The sequence below is a fragment of the Macrobrachium nipponense genome, chromosome 23 (genome assembly GCF_015104395.2).
Source record: "Macrobrachium nipponense isolate FS-2020 chromosome 23, ASM1510439v2, whole genome shotgun sequence".
Lineage (NCBI taxonomy): Eukaryota > Metazoa > Arthropoda > Malacostraca > Decapoda > Palaemonidae > Macrobrachium > Macrobrachium nipponense.
Genome location: NC_061090.1, coordinates 8,889,597 through 8,903,748, shown reverse-complemented (window position 1 = coordinate 8,903,748; position 14,152 = coordinate 8,889,597). Strand labels below are relative to the sequence as shown.

Genomic DNA, 14,152 nt, shown 5'->3' with positions numbered 1-14,152 from the left:
GTGGAGCATGCATGGCCTACGTGTGTGCTTGTCTAATACCGCTCCTCGCATTGAAAAAAATCTTTGCAACAAACAGGCACAACCTTCACACTAAAGTTCATTATATTATATTGCTTAGTTATGAAGGAAATGCTGTTTCACTCCTGTATGTGGAGAATCCTTGTAAAATGCTTGTAATATTCATGCTTCTGCTTAATAAAGTCATTATAATATAAAATCATTTGATAATATCCTTTGTATACTGAGTTTGTCAAAATATTAATTACTATTATGTTCGGTGTCAGCTTACTGGGGGTTCGGGTAGATGGTCTTATAATAACTCGGGGGTATTTAAGGGGAAAAGGTTGGGAACCCCTGGGACTCTAGAATATGACTTTTACTCCTAGTCTGACCCGATACCATCACTGTGAAGTCAGCCAAAACAATGACAGAATCCATTTAGGGAAGGGACTCTGCATGGTAATTCCCTTGAGGTGGAACCATTCTCTCTCTCTCTCTCTCTCTCTCTCTCTCTCTCTCTCTCTCTCTCTCTCTCTCATTTAGTGCCGAACCGCTGTAAGGATTTGTACCTTATTTCTAATGCTGCCATTCTATACGCTCATCGAAGGCGTCCAAATCTTATTTGGTTTCGTCCGGGACAGTTTAGTTACTTCGGTCTAGTACGAAGAAGAGCCTGCCAGTTTCCAGGAGAATGCTTTGCACAAGTTTTCCACAAAGTGCTTTGTCTACAATGGCCATGGCCTTGATGTCTGGAATATGAACTCAAATTAACATCTGTGCCATTCATAATTCAACAGCAATTATTCCGCACATACACAACAAAACAATTACTGGCAAATTAGCAACTGCATACTTGTTTTTCAATTAAATAAATACAATACGCAGACACATTAGTTAAAATATTAAGTAAGCAACCTTCAAAAAGATGTCAGATCGTGCAAGTGACGTCAATCACAAAGTTTTTAACAAGGGGGCGTACATCGTGTACTCTGAATTTTTTGTTCTTGTCAGTTTTACGAATGAAACGATTACTGAAAGCATGAGCCATCTATAACAAGTTACATCAACTTCAAATGAAATCGTTCGCTTACGTTTTGCCATATCAATATTCCGTCAAGAAAAATAGAAAATGGCTCAAAATACAGTCAAAAGAAATCTGTAGAAATCTCGTTGTTCAAGAGTCTTGCATCGCAGTTTCCACAGTTTAAGTAAGTCATATTCTCTTAGTCAAGCAAGAGTCCTTGCCAATTCTAGGCACGTCAATAATGATAATAATTCTGTGGTTTTTTACTTGACCCTCCCTGACGATATAATTTGTTCTTTCATAAAACACAAAAAATCAAAGAATAAATACTGACAGCTTTTTATATTACATGATGGATTCACTGAATACTTATATTCGGATTTACTAGACTATTGTACTTATGTGGATTAATCTGCGATTTTCTCTTTGCTTGGTCCAAAATCGTTATAGAGTCAAGTAAAAAAAATAATAACCTTTTTATATTTATACTACAGCTTTCCTTATTCGGAACTTTAAACTGCTCTTGCTCTGCACTGTTACAGAGCTGGAAATTCCTGAAAATACGACGACAGTCACCTTTTGAAAATACGACGAGTCACCAAAAAGGATAATCTTATTATAAATAAAATTCTCCCTTCAAAAATCTCTCCCATACGCTCCATGAGAAGAGAGAGAGAGAGGAGGAGAGAGAAGAGAGAGAGAGAGAGAGAGAGGAGAGAGAGAACTAGAGAGAGAGAGAGAGAGAGAGAGAGAGAGAGAGAGAGAGAGAGAGAGAGAGAGAAATCCTTTATTCTCTGAAATATCTAGCAAGGCGTTAAAATGGAATATCCCCTTTCGCAATAGCACAATTAACCATGCATCCTTTTTCAAATTCCCATCAGACGCATCTGCAGCTGGACCAGAACAGCTAACAAATGAACTTGACCCTTAAAAAAATAAAAAAATAAAAAAAATAATAATAATAATTATATCCGTGATAAGTTTTGTATATCCAGTGCATACTGTAACTTCAGACACTTATTACAAAAGTGTTGTAACAACACTTAGAATTAGAAACTTTCATTTTCCAGTTTCGGGACAGAACGCTGTTTGCGTTTTCCTAGGACGAAGAATACGTGAGAATTTTCCGTTGCTTTTCAAAGGGATAAAATTATATGATTTGTGGAGGGGAGGAAAATTCTATTATAGTGTACATTTTTTAAAGAAATATTCAATGTACTTTGATCTAATGATTTTCATAATTGAAATGATAACTTATGAAATGAAATGCAACACAATTTCAGCCTTTATTAAAATATTTTCGGCAAGCTATACACGAACATTCTTGCATTTCATAATTCTACAAATTCGGTGGTGGGTGGGAAACGAAACAAATATTTGTTTTCACAAATATCTTTGCATTACAATAACGCAAAATCAACGAGAAGATATTAAGAATAAATATGAAAAGACTAGAAAGAACTATGACTGTATGTATTTACAATTACAATACATCCTAAGTAATTTCTCTCGTTTACTTCCATTGCTGTTCTACACAAACAATATAAAACTAAAGCGCTCTATCCCTTCCAGCAGCCAATGTTTATCGTGTGTTGTCATAGGAATGTCAATTCTTATTTGCCATTTACCTTTCATTACAACAAACACATTATATATATATATATATATATATATATATATATATATATATTATATATATATATATAGGATTGGCATTATTATGACACCCCTCGATACACCAGCCAGCAATATATATATACTATATATATATATATATATATATATATATATATAATATATATATATATATATGTAATCTGTTTTTACATATGTTAAATATCCGCAGACAATACAGTAACGATACGATGATATATTAAAACATTCATCACAAATAAAGTGTTTGAAAATAGACCTAGATATGCAACCTATTACTACTGCAATACATTGGCCAATCAGAATAAAAACAGCTTTATTGACATTTACTGCAGATATTTACCTTCAGCTAAAAAAAAAAATTACTTGTCCACATAAAATTAGAAAAAATTATAGAACCCGTTTCAGAATAGGCATGTTTTAGGAAAACGTGACATCTTCCCACACAATCACTGGTTCTAGGAAAAAGAGCCGTACAACACATTCATGTATGCATACAAATAGTACTACAGTAATATATTCCACTGTGGCATCAACGTCCCCACACAAACAGGGTTCTTTTGATATTTTGTAAACAGCAATGTCATCCTTATCGTTAACTTGGATACATAAAATAATCTTAGAAAGAAAAAAAAACCACGCACGCACACACTCAATTACAGCTGGATGAAACTAGTGAACATTACTGTGGCGGTTTTTGAGGTGTTGAATCACTTGGACTTTTTGGACGGCCCGATATGGACACAGGGGACAAGCGTAGGGCTTCTCACCCGTATGAATCAGGACGTGGCGTTTCAAATTACTGCTCTTGGAGAACGTCCTCTGACACCAGGGGCACCTGTACCGAGCTGGAGTAACCTCAGGACACGACGCTGAAGGCGTCAAGGAATGATTGGACGAGGCAAGAACGGGAAGATTGGTGTCATAAGCGCCAGAAGCTTTGCTACTGCCGGACCCAAAGGCAACCACGAGGGAATCCAACTCCCCCAGGGATCGAGACGATCCGGAATAAGGAGGGTGGTTCGTCGCTGATGCAAAATTAGTTGGTACGGATGAATAAGAGGGACCCAGGTGAAGTGATGCCGTTTCGGTGTCATTCGAGATCGCCCCGGTCGGATGAGGGTGATTATCCTGACTTTTGCAGAAATCGCTGGCAGAGCAAACTTGAGCCTAAAACAAAACAGAAGAGGAGTGTGTGTGTAGCGTTCTTGGAAATGGCAGCACTTATTTTAATAATAATGATAATATAGCATTGGTATCCTTAACTTTTGTGCTTCAAACCATCTTCAAAACAAACTCATGAACACGCACGCTTAATAATACTTCCAAACAATGCCAGTCCCTGTAACGTCTATGATAAAATAAAAATCTCAGAGCAATAAAAAGCATGCTGTTTTATGAAAACGAATTAGGCTAATGAATTATTTAATGGTTTTACGAGAACAGACTGGACACAAAAACACAAACGCTTTCTTCGCTAGTAACAGACAAGCATCCACAGCTAAACATGTAGATAAGACTGCACCTGCAGCAATCAGCTCTACAATACAGAAACAAACCAAAGTCCGGATACAAATTCGTGACCTATTTTAGGCCTGAAATATACATATATTATCGTCCTCCGTCAATCTGACACTGTGAACTCATATTAAAGAATGACTAGAGTAAAATTATACGTATTCTTAAGTTATCTCTTTAATGTAATGAACGAGACACGACTCAAGATACATCCAGATATTGTTTTTTTTTTCTTTCTTTTTTTTTATCGTAAAATGAACTAGTGGCAAAGAAACTACGCAAAACTGTCATTATCTGCAGTCTGTAAAGAAAAGGAAGCATTGTGTTGGTAATCTGCTTAACCCTGTCAAGAGATACTAAAATAATAATAAAAACAGAAAAGAAAGAACCGCCAGCAGTCCTTGAAAGCGGACAAGCAACTGAAGGTTCGACTAAGATATGTAAGCAGCTAAAAATAAGTTGAGTCGTTTACTTAAAATACGGAGTCTAGACTCTTATAGAGCTCTACATGAACCGCCCATTTGTAAACCTGAAGTGCACTTCACCTTGAGCATTCCCTGTAAGGGTGGCCGTCAGTGCACTGCAGGCATTTCTTTGCGGCGTCCCTTCGACCACTGGCTGCAACCTCTTAAGATTCCTTTTACTGTGCCGCAATTCATGTTCTCTCTCTTCCATCTTGCTTCCCACCCTCTCCCAACAATTTTCTCATAGTGCAACTGCTTTGAGGTTTTCCTCCAGTTACAACCTTTAAACCTTTTTACTCTGCATTTCCTTTCCAGCGCTGAATGACCTCATAAATGCTAGTGCTTGGCCTTTGGCCTAAATTTTATATTCCATTCCATTCCGCCCTCAAACATTGTATATTTACAGGAATATACAGTGGGAATACAAAGAAAAGAATGAAAATGATTCAGCAGCCTTTCGAAAGTTAACCTTTCCGAAGACCTTCACATATGCTGTTTCATTTCACTCCTACTTGAAAGACTTAAAAGTGAAATGAAACTGCAAACATAAAGGTTAAATGAAAATTCTTCCCATTGACTTTAAATGTTCTTGGAATTGAAATTCCAAGGAGATTGCTATTCATAAACAGAATTTGATACTTGAGGATATAACAAGCATATATGTACTGTACTACACAGTACACTGAAGTAATTCCAATTTTAGTACAATGAAATAAAACGTACACTACTGAAGACCTCATCATGCGAAGTTTTTTCTGGAGGGATGTTTACATCTTTTCAGCATATTTTCAAAAACTGAAAATTCAGTGTACTAAAATGCAAAGCAAAATCAAGCAATGCAAAAATTGGCATACTCAAACAGTAATTATGTCCCTACTAAGTAGGTACATTCACAGATGGTGACCACAGTCTTCTGGTCGCGACATACGCTGAACATCATCAACTTAGTTGCACTGACATTTATTAGATTCTGATAAACTTCAATGAAATGATAACTACAGTAATTTTGAAGATAAAAAATAATAAGGGATAAAATTAGAAAAGTCTTGGAACTGTTACAAAAGTACCTCCTTTCAACTGTTTTATTACTGCAACAAGAACAAGTATGAAAGATTTTTTTTATGCTATCCCTACTACACTAAATAGTATGACATCTACTATCAGTACACGTTATATGCAGCAAGGTCATTTAAATCTGAAACAAAAACTGCTACAGTGGGTCAGTATTCAAGCATTTAACAAGATAACATTAATAGCTGAAGTTTACCGTTTTAATTTTATCTGACGCAACATTCTGTTATTCTTACAGTCGTTGAAAAACATTAGGTCGATTATTCGTGTGCACATTCGTCTTTCACTTTCACTCACTGAAACTTGAAGACGATACAAAATTTCTAAAATCTCAACTTTAAGTTTGTGTGTGAACATTCCCTATTTTTAGTAATAATATCGAAAACTTAAGAGGTGCCACATTACAAAATGTTGCTATTATTAGTATCTTTGCAGTAAAAACAAAAGAAAAAAAAATGTTCCTCTGGACAATGTGTTATGTACTTGGTAGTTAGACAAACGTAAGTGATCACAGCCACATGAAGGATAAGGGCAGTCCCATCCAAAATTAACAACTGTAAACTAGCAGGACAGCACCTTCTAGTGGGAAAAGGTGTATGGTCGTAAGCTTTCCAGTTTTCAGCAAGTCTTTTAGGATGAAGGTGCTAGCCCATACCTTATTAAGTGGTTGCAACCACCACAGCTGCCTAACTACCAGTTTAACATGAACACAATGAGTGCATACACACATATATACAGGTAGTCCCCAGCTTATGACAGGTTCGCCTTACAACGTCCGAGGTTACAACGCTTTTCAATTATATTCATCAGAAATTATTTCCAGGTTTACTCCAAAATGCAAAATAATAAATATTTGAAAGCATTTTTTTGATGAAAAATTCCATAAAAATGCAGTTTACGTAGCTTTTAATACACCAGAAGCATTACAAGTAAGGTTTTCTTAGGAATTTTGATGATTTTCCGGCTTACAATGCGTCTCAAGAACGGAACCCCTTTCGTAATCCAGGGACTGCCAGTGTGTATGCATGTACATATAATGATATTAGGTACATCTGAATCATGAAAATATGGAATGTGATGAATATATAAATAAAGACAAAATCCACGAAGGAAAGTGAAACAATGGAGTGCGTTGCGAGGACTTTCGACTTCTTGTTCTTTACTAAGCAGACGGATATAAGTATGGAAATGAAAATAAGTTTACAAAGAAAGCTCGTAAAAATACAGAGATGGATTATAAAGGAAAATATGTACCTGGAATCTAACAAAGCTCCAGGTACATATTTTCCATTATAATCCATATCTGTCATTTATACGAGGTATCTTTGTAAACTTATTATCATATTCATATCAGTCTGCTAAGTAAAATATGAGAAGTCGAAAGACCTCGCAGCGGTACTCCACTGTTTCACTTTCCTTTGTGAATTTTGCCTTTATTTATATTGATATTACCTTTGCTTCTGTACGTATCAGGTTCGATTCCTGGATGGGCAGAAGCTCTTAATAAATATAACTCCTTTAGTACGTCAGTTATTCCCAATATATAGATATACATATGTACTAGTGAATTGGATGCTAAATATTACTGGTGGCTTAATGTATAAAAAAATCACGTGTATAAGAAACAAATTATGCACATTATATATATATATAATCCCTTAAAAGCCGACCCGGTATTTCCGAAAGTGTCTCCCGTGTGCCGGCGGCGTTCGAGAGTGAGTGCCGAAGCGGAAAAGTTTTTTTCAAAAAATCACAGCACGTTTGATTTTCAAGATTAAGAGTTCATTTTTGGCTCCTTTTTTTTTGTCATTGCCTGAAGTTTAGTATGCAACCATCAGAAATGAAAAACATATCATTATCATATATAAATATTGGAATATATGACAGCGCGAAAAAAAATTTCACATATAATTGTATACAAATCGCGCTGTGAGCAAAACGGTTAAAGCTAATGAGTTAATTATTTTTCGTTGTATTATACATTGCGATGATTTTGGTATATAACAACAATCGGATGAAAATATTTCTGATTTTTTCGGCACTTACCGCGCGGACGTAGGAAAATTTTTTTTTTTTCTAAAATTCACCATAAATCGAAATATTGTGCTAGAGACTTCCAATTTGTTGCAAAATGAAGGTAAATGGTTGAGTATTACTAGAATGTAAGAGTTTTTGCTTACAATTGCGGTTTTCGACCATTTCGGTCGAGTCAAAGTTGACCGAAGGTTGAAATTTAGGCACTTATCGTTATTTATATGAAAATATTTCAGAAATGATAAAAGCTACAACCATGAGTTGTTTTTAAATGTATTCTACATGAAATTGCGCACATTTTCATATATAACACTTTATGTAACAGTTAATATAAATCGGTGCAAACATTACGCCAATAGGACGAGGACGAAAAATTTCTGATTTTTTTCGGAAGAGTTACCGCGCGGACGTAAGGAAAACGTTTTTTTTTTTCATAAATTCACCATAAATCCAAATATTGTGCTAGAGACTTCCAATTTGTTGTGAAATGAAGTTAAATGATTGAATATTACTAGAATATAAGAGTTTTAGCTTACAATTGCAGTTTTCGACCATTTCGGTCGAGTTAAAGTTGACCGAAGGTCGAATTTTTTCTATTTATCGTTATTTATATGAAAATATTTCAAAACTGATAAAAGCTACAACCATGGGTTGTTGTTTGATGTATTCTACATGAAATTGCTAACATTTTCATATATAAAACTTTATGTAACGACTAATATAAAACTGTGCAAACATTACGACAATCGGATGAAAATATTTCTGATTTTTTCGGCACTTACCGCGCGGACGTAGGAAAAAGTTTTTTTTTTCTAAAATTCACCATAAATCGAAATATTGTTCTAGATACTTCCACTTTGTTGCAAAATGAAGGTAAATGATTGAGTATTACTAGAATGTAGAATATAAGAGTTTTAGCTTACAATTGCGGTTTTTGACCATTTCGGTCGAGTCAAAGTTGACCGAAGGATGAAATTTTGGCACATCGTTATTTATATGAAAATATTTCAAAACTGATAAAAGCTACATCCATGGGTTGTTTTTAGTTGTATTCTACATGAAATTACGCACATTTTTCTTTCATATATAAAACTTTATGTAACGGCTAATATAAATCGGTGCAAACATTACGACAATAGGACGAGGACGAAAAATTTCTGATTTTTTTCGGAGTTACCGCGCGGACGTAAGGAAAACGTTTTTTTCATAAATTCACCATAAATCGAAATATTGTGCTAGAGACTTCCAATTTGTTGTGAAATGAAGTTAAATGATTGAATATTACTAGAATATAAGAGTTTTAGCTTACAATTGCAGTTTTCGACCATTTCGGTCGAGTTAGAGTTGACCGAAGGTCGAATTTTTTCTATTTATCGTTATTTATATGAAAATATTTCAAAACTGATGAAAGCTACAACCATGAGTTGTTGTTTGTTGTATTCTACATGAAATTGCTCACATTTTCATATATAACACTTTATGTAACGACTAATATAAAACTGTGCAAACATTACGACAATCGGATGAAAATATTTCTGATTTTTTCGGCACTTACCGCGCGGACGTAGGAAAAAGTTTTTTTTCTAAAATTCACCATAAATCGAAATATTGTGCTAGAGACTTCCAATTTGTTGTGAAATGAAGTTAAATGATTGAATATTACTAGAATATAAGAGTTTTAGCTTACAATTGCAGTTTTCGACCATTTCGGTCGAGTTAGAGTTGACCGAAGGTCGAATTTTTTCTATTTATCGTTATTTATATGAAAATATTTCAAAACTGATAAAAGCTACAACCATGGGTTGTTTTTTTGTTGTATTCTACATGAAATTGCGCACATTTTTATATATAAAACTCCATTTAATGGCTAATATAAAATAGTGCAAAAATTATGTCAAAGTGACGAAATAATTTTTGAAATGTGTCGCTGATGCTTTTTAGCGCGAGAAGAAAGAAATTCGCGCTTGCGCGCCTGGGTAATGATTGTAAACAAAACAACAGCTTGATCCGTGAACTCCCAGCATTCCTCAAAGTACGCGATTCAAAAGATTTCGCCTAGTAGGCCTATAACTATTTATCCGCGAATTTTAAAAAAAAATCTTTTTGCGTCGACGTTTCGTACGTCAATTCGGCACCCAACAGACAATTTTCGTCGACGTTTAATACGTCCAATCGGCGTTTGTTTAAGGGTAATGTATGTTTATATATATATATATATATATATATATATATATATATATATATATATATAATATATATATATATATATATATATATATATTATATATATATATATATATATATATATATATATATATATATATATATATATATATATATATATATATATATATATATATATATATATATATATATATATATATATATATATATATATATATATATATATTAAACATATCATTACCCTTACTTACGCCGATTGGACGTATTAAACGTCGACGAAAATTGTCTGTTGGGTGCCGAATTGACGTACGAAACGTCGACGCAAAAGTTTTTTTTTAAAAATTCGCGAAAAAAATAGTAATAGGCCTCTTTGGCGAAATCTTTTGAATCACGCACCTTGAGGGATGCTGGGAGTTCACGGATCAAGCTGTTGTTTTGTTTACAATCGTTACCAAGGCGCGCAAGCGCGAATTTCTTTCTTCTCGCGCTAAAGCATCAGCGACACATTTCAAAAAATTATTTCGTCACTACAATTTATATTCTAGTAATTGAAGTTTATTGTTGGCACTCCTTCCTTACACACTCACAAACATATATATATATATATATATATATATATATATATATATATATATATATATATATATATATATATATGTTTGTGAGTGTGTAAGGAAGGAGTGCCAACAATAAACTTCATTGTGTGCTTGATCGAAACTTCAGTTACTTGGTGGCTTAAATTTTCAGTCACAGAAGAAATTATATTACACAGATCTTTCATCCACCAGAAAAAAAAAGTGACAGTTAATAAAAAGGAGTCCCATTTATTTATGTAAATTCCCTGAAGGAACCGATTTTCTTTATGAAGACAGTCACAAAACCCCGAACTTTGCTTTACACATTCTTTAACTAGTTCGTTCATGGACACCATAATTAGTAATAATGATGAATAATAAATACTAATTATCTGAGAATTAATTTTTCTTCAAAGGAAGATTTCTGAAATCTTGAAAGTATTTTCAACGCAATTTTTTAAATGGACTAATTTTTCCAATGTTTTCATAACTCAACCAAATTTATGTCTTTTTTTAGGCTAAATTAGGCGATCCTCATTAGTAAAACAGTTATCCAGATCACTAGTTAACTATAATGAATATATTTGATCTAATCTAGGGGTTCCCAAACCAGGGGTCAGGTCCCCACTTGGGGTTGGAATGCTCATTATGTCGGGTCATAAACAGGCCATGGGGTTTCGATGGGGTCACTGAGGTACCCCCAGGGAATGTGTGTACAAAACATCCAAACAGCAGGTGAGGTATCATGTTAAAAAAGTTACTAGAATTCTCATTGAGAAAAACTAACAAATTAAATAATAAATAATAATCTGATCTGCGAATTTTTTAAATAAAATGTAAATGTCTTCTGTTTCTCTTTTACTTAAATATCACCATATGACCAAAGTTCTCAGAACACAGTTGAAAGTGCTGAATGGGGTCATGCTAAGAAATGCTTGGGAACCGCTGAATTCTAATATAATATACAGCATTAAAGTTCTTTTAAAATTTAGTAATGCCATGCTAAGAAAAGCTTGGGAACCACTGAATTCTAATATAATATACAGCATTAAAGTTCCTTTAAAATTTAGTAATATCTTATCCAAACCACAAAACTGTTCTTTTAGCAATACTATGGTAAAATAATACTCATTTCCTCCCATGAACTTTTTTATTCCTTATTCTTTAAACTTGGAAATATTTTTAGGTTGCAGAGTAGACATCAAAATTTCCAAAACCACATAAATAAATTACATATGTTGAATTCAACTATATTACAGACACAACTTTTGTACAATTCATGATGTAAAGCACTGTTACTTAACAATACATCTAAGAATTCTCATGACTTAACACAACACATAATAAATAGTCAATTACAAATAGTACTCTACATACAAATGATTTAAATTCTGAGAGCTTGTTTGTAAATATTGTACAACAAAGAAGTTAACCTACGGCACACAGCACTGTGCAATAACAAAGCTTGCTATCAAGAGAATGTGGTCTTTGCACAGAGAGTAAAGTTTATAGTAAATGAAAATGCTTATCCTCTTCTTGAAAAAGTGGCAATGAAATGTTTGATATAAAGTCTATACATCCCACATAAAATGGAAAGGGAAGTTAGTATCCTTGAAAGTTTGTAAGTTGGAAGTCTGTATGTAGAGGATGACCTGTCAACAGCTAACATTCATGGATACTTTCTGAAACCTACATTCAGGGAAATAAGACTGGCTTGCTCCAGCTATGTTTAATAAAAGTATACAACTGAAGCCAAGTACGTAGTGTATTCTTTTATCTATGTCTCCTAGAATATAAAAGCAACTAAGACTGACAATTTAAGCAACATAGACAATATCTACAATTATGCATCAAATAGCCTATCAAGTCATTCTGATCTATGCAATACACAAACAATTGAAAATACCCATGAAAATAAAGAGCACAAGACACCTCAGAAAATATATTGCAGATGTTGAGTCTTCATATGAGAGTGAAGACCTGAGCCAGATTTACATTTGAGATAACAATAGGCACACCAGTATTCTGATTTCCCTCTTAAATGGTTTCTAACATGTTTTTCAATTGCCATCCTTCCTTTAAAACCAGCGTTGCAGTAGGGACAATCAAACATTTTATCTTCACTTGAAGATTTTGCTTGCTGGTATTTGCCAGGTGGAAGTATTGTCTCCAAAGGTTGTACATTTAGACACTGAGAAACTACCTCAAAAGACTGAGGCTCATGATGTGGAGATTGATGAGTAAAAGACTGTGTTGGTATAGGTGGAAACTCCAAGAACTGATTATGGTGATGAGGCAATGTATCTAAAGATTTGTCAGCAGGACGAGGACACTGATTATCTTCCCTACAGCTGATGAGTTTGCCACCACTTGTTGACAGCAATGAATGAGCATAGAGGGGACGGTCCACTGGATGCTGCTGAAGCGTTGCCGATGATGGCAGTGGAGCACTACCATGAGCTGTCAAACTTCTGTGATGGCTGGTCTTGTCTTGTGAGTATTGTAGAAACTTCCCTGGATCTTCAAGGAGAGGGTATGTTCCGGATCCCTAAAAAAAGGAAGCAAGAGTACTTACTTAATTTGCTGTCATTATAGCTATGAGTTGCTTTCATTTCTTGTTTTTCTAATCACTTTTAAAACACCTACAATCTTCCAGTACTGCTTGTTATCACCATTGTTAAAGAAAACACATTTCCACCACTGAAGTACACAATTACCACTTGAAATAAAATTATAAACAATCAAATTGCTCATCACAATTTACAATACTTTGAGTTCTATTCTTACCTCAACATATACATACGTATTTTCCTTTCTCCCTTAAAAACAGCACTGGCATCTAAAAAAAATTACATGAACATTTTCTTACTTAAGGTGGTGATGCTCAGAAGAGGTACTTTATTACTTTGTTTTGTTATCAGGCTACAAGTGATGATATCATACCTCCATTACGACCAGTTCATAGAACATAAAATATCTTTCTGATCATCTTCCAGTTCAACATAACATTCGAGTAAAACTATTTGAAATGAATTTGTCACCACCACCATTTCAATTACAGTGCCACTACAGCAAATAAAGAAGGTTTTGGCTCGTTATAGAAAGTGAAAGGCAATTTCCTAATAAGTGAGATATTAGTACATCCAGGTAGGATTCATTGATCCTTGTTATTAGACCTTATATAATCTTTCTAATAGCTCTAAGAGAACTTTTACTTTGAACTTATACAAAATGCTTTAAATGAACAAGCTTAAAAAATTGCCACCATCTTCAAGTTCCCAGATGCTTTGATAATTCTTCACTTTCAAAAATTATGCTCAGTTCCACCATTACTACATATCATAAAGGTACAGTATTCAGACACTCAGCTGATTATAATGCCTAACCTGCCATAAACCACATACGTATTGTTAAACATCAAGAGTGAAGTAAAAATTGCTTTATGGGTGAAACATCACGGATGTGATTTTATCATGAACACATTTTAGGGTAAAAATTTTGGGGAATGCACCAAGAGGGAGTAATGGTTGCGTTGCTTTCTCCTGGAAGGCCCCAGACTACACTCAAACATCAATGGCTAACTGGAAGTACAGCAAACTTTCCCTCTTACCAATAAACCACATACCAAA

At 34.2% G+C, this 14,152-nt stretch overlaps 1 protein-coding gene across 1 annotated transcript in view; it reads right to left on the bottom strand.

The window, feature by feature from the left end:
* LOC135195941 (zinc finger protein 219-like) overlaps positions 1-13,472 on the bottom strand; it is an 18,955-nt gene extending 5,483 nt beyond the window's left edge. The window contains exons 1-2 of the mRNA XM_064222447.1: positions 13,467-13,472; positions 12,577-13,071 (exon numbers count right to left, since the gene is read on the bottom strand). Of these exons, the coding sequence (XP_064078517.1) occupies positions 12,577-13,071; positions 13,467-13,472 (501 nt within the window). The remainder of the gene's footprint in view (positions 1-12,576; positions 13,072-13,466) is intronic.
* Between the last annotated feature and the right edge of the window lie 680 nt (positions 13,473-14,152).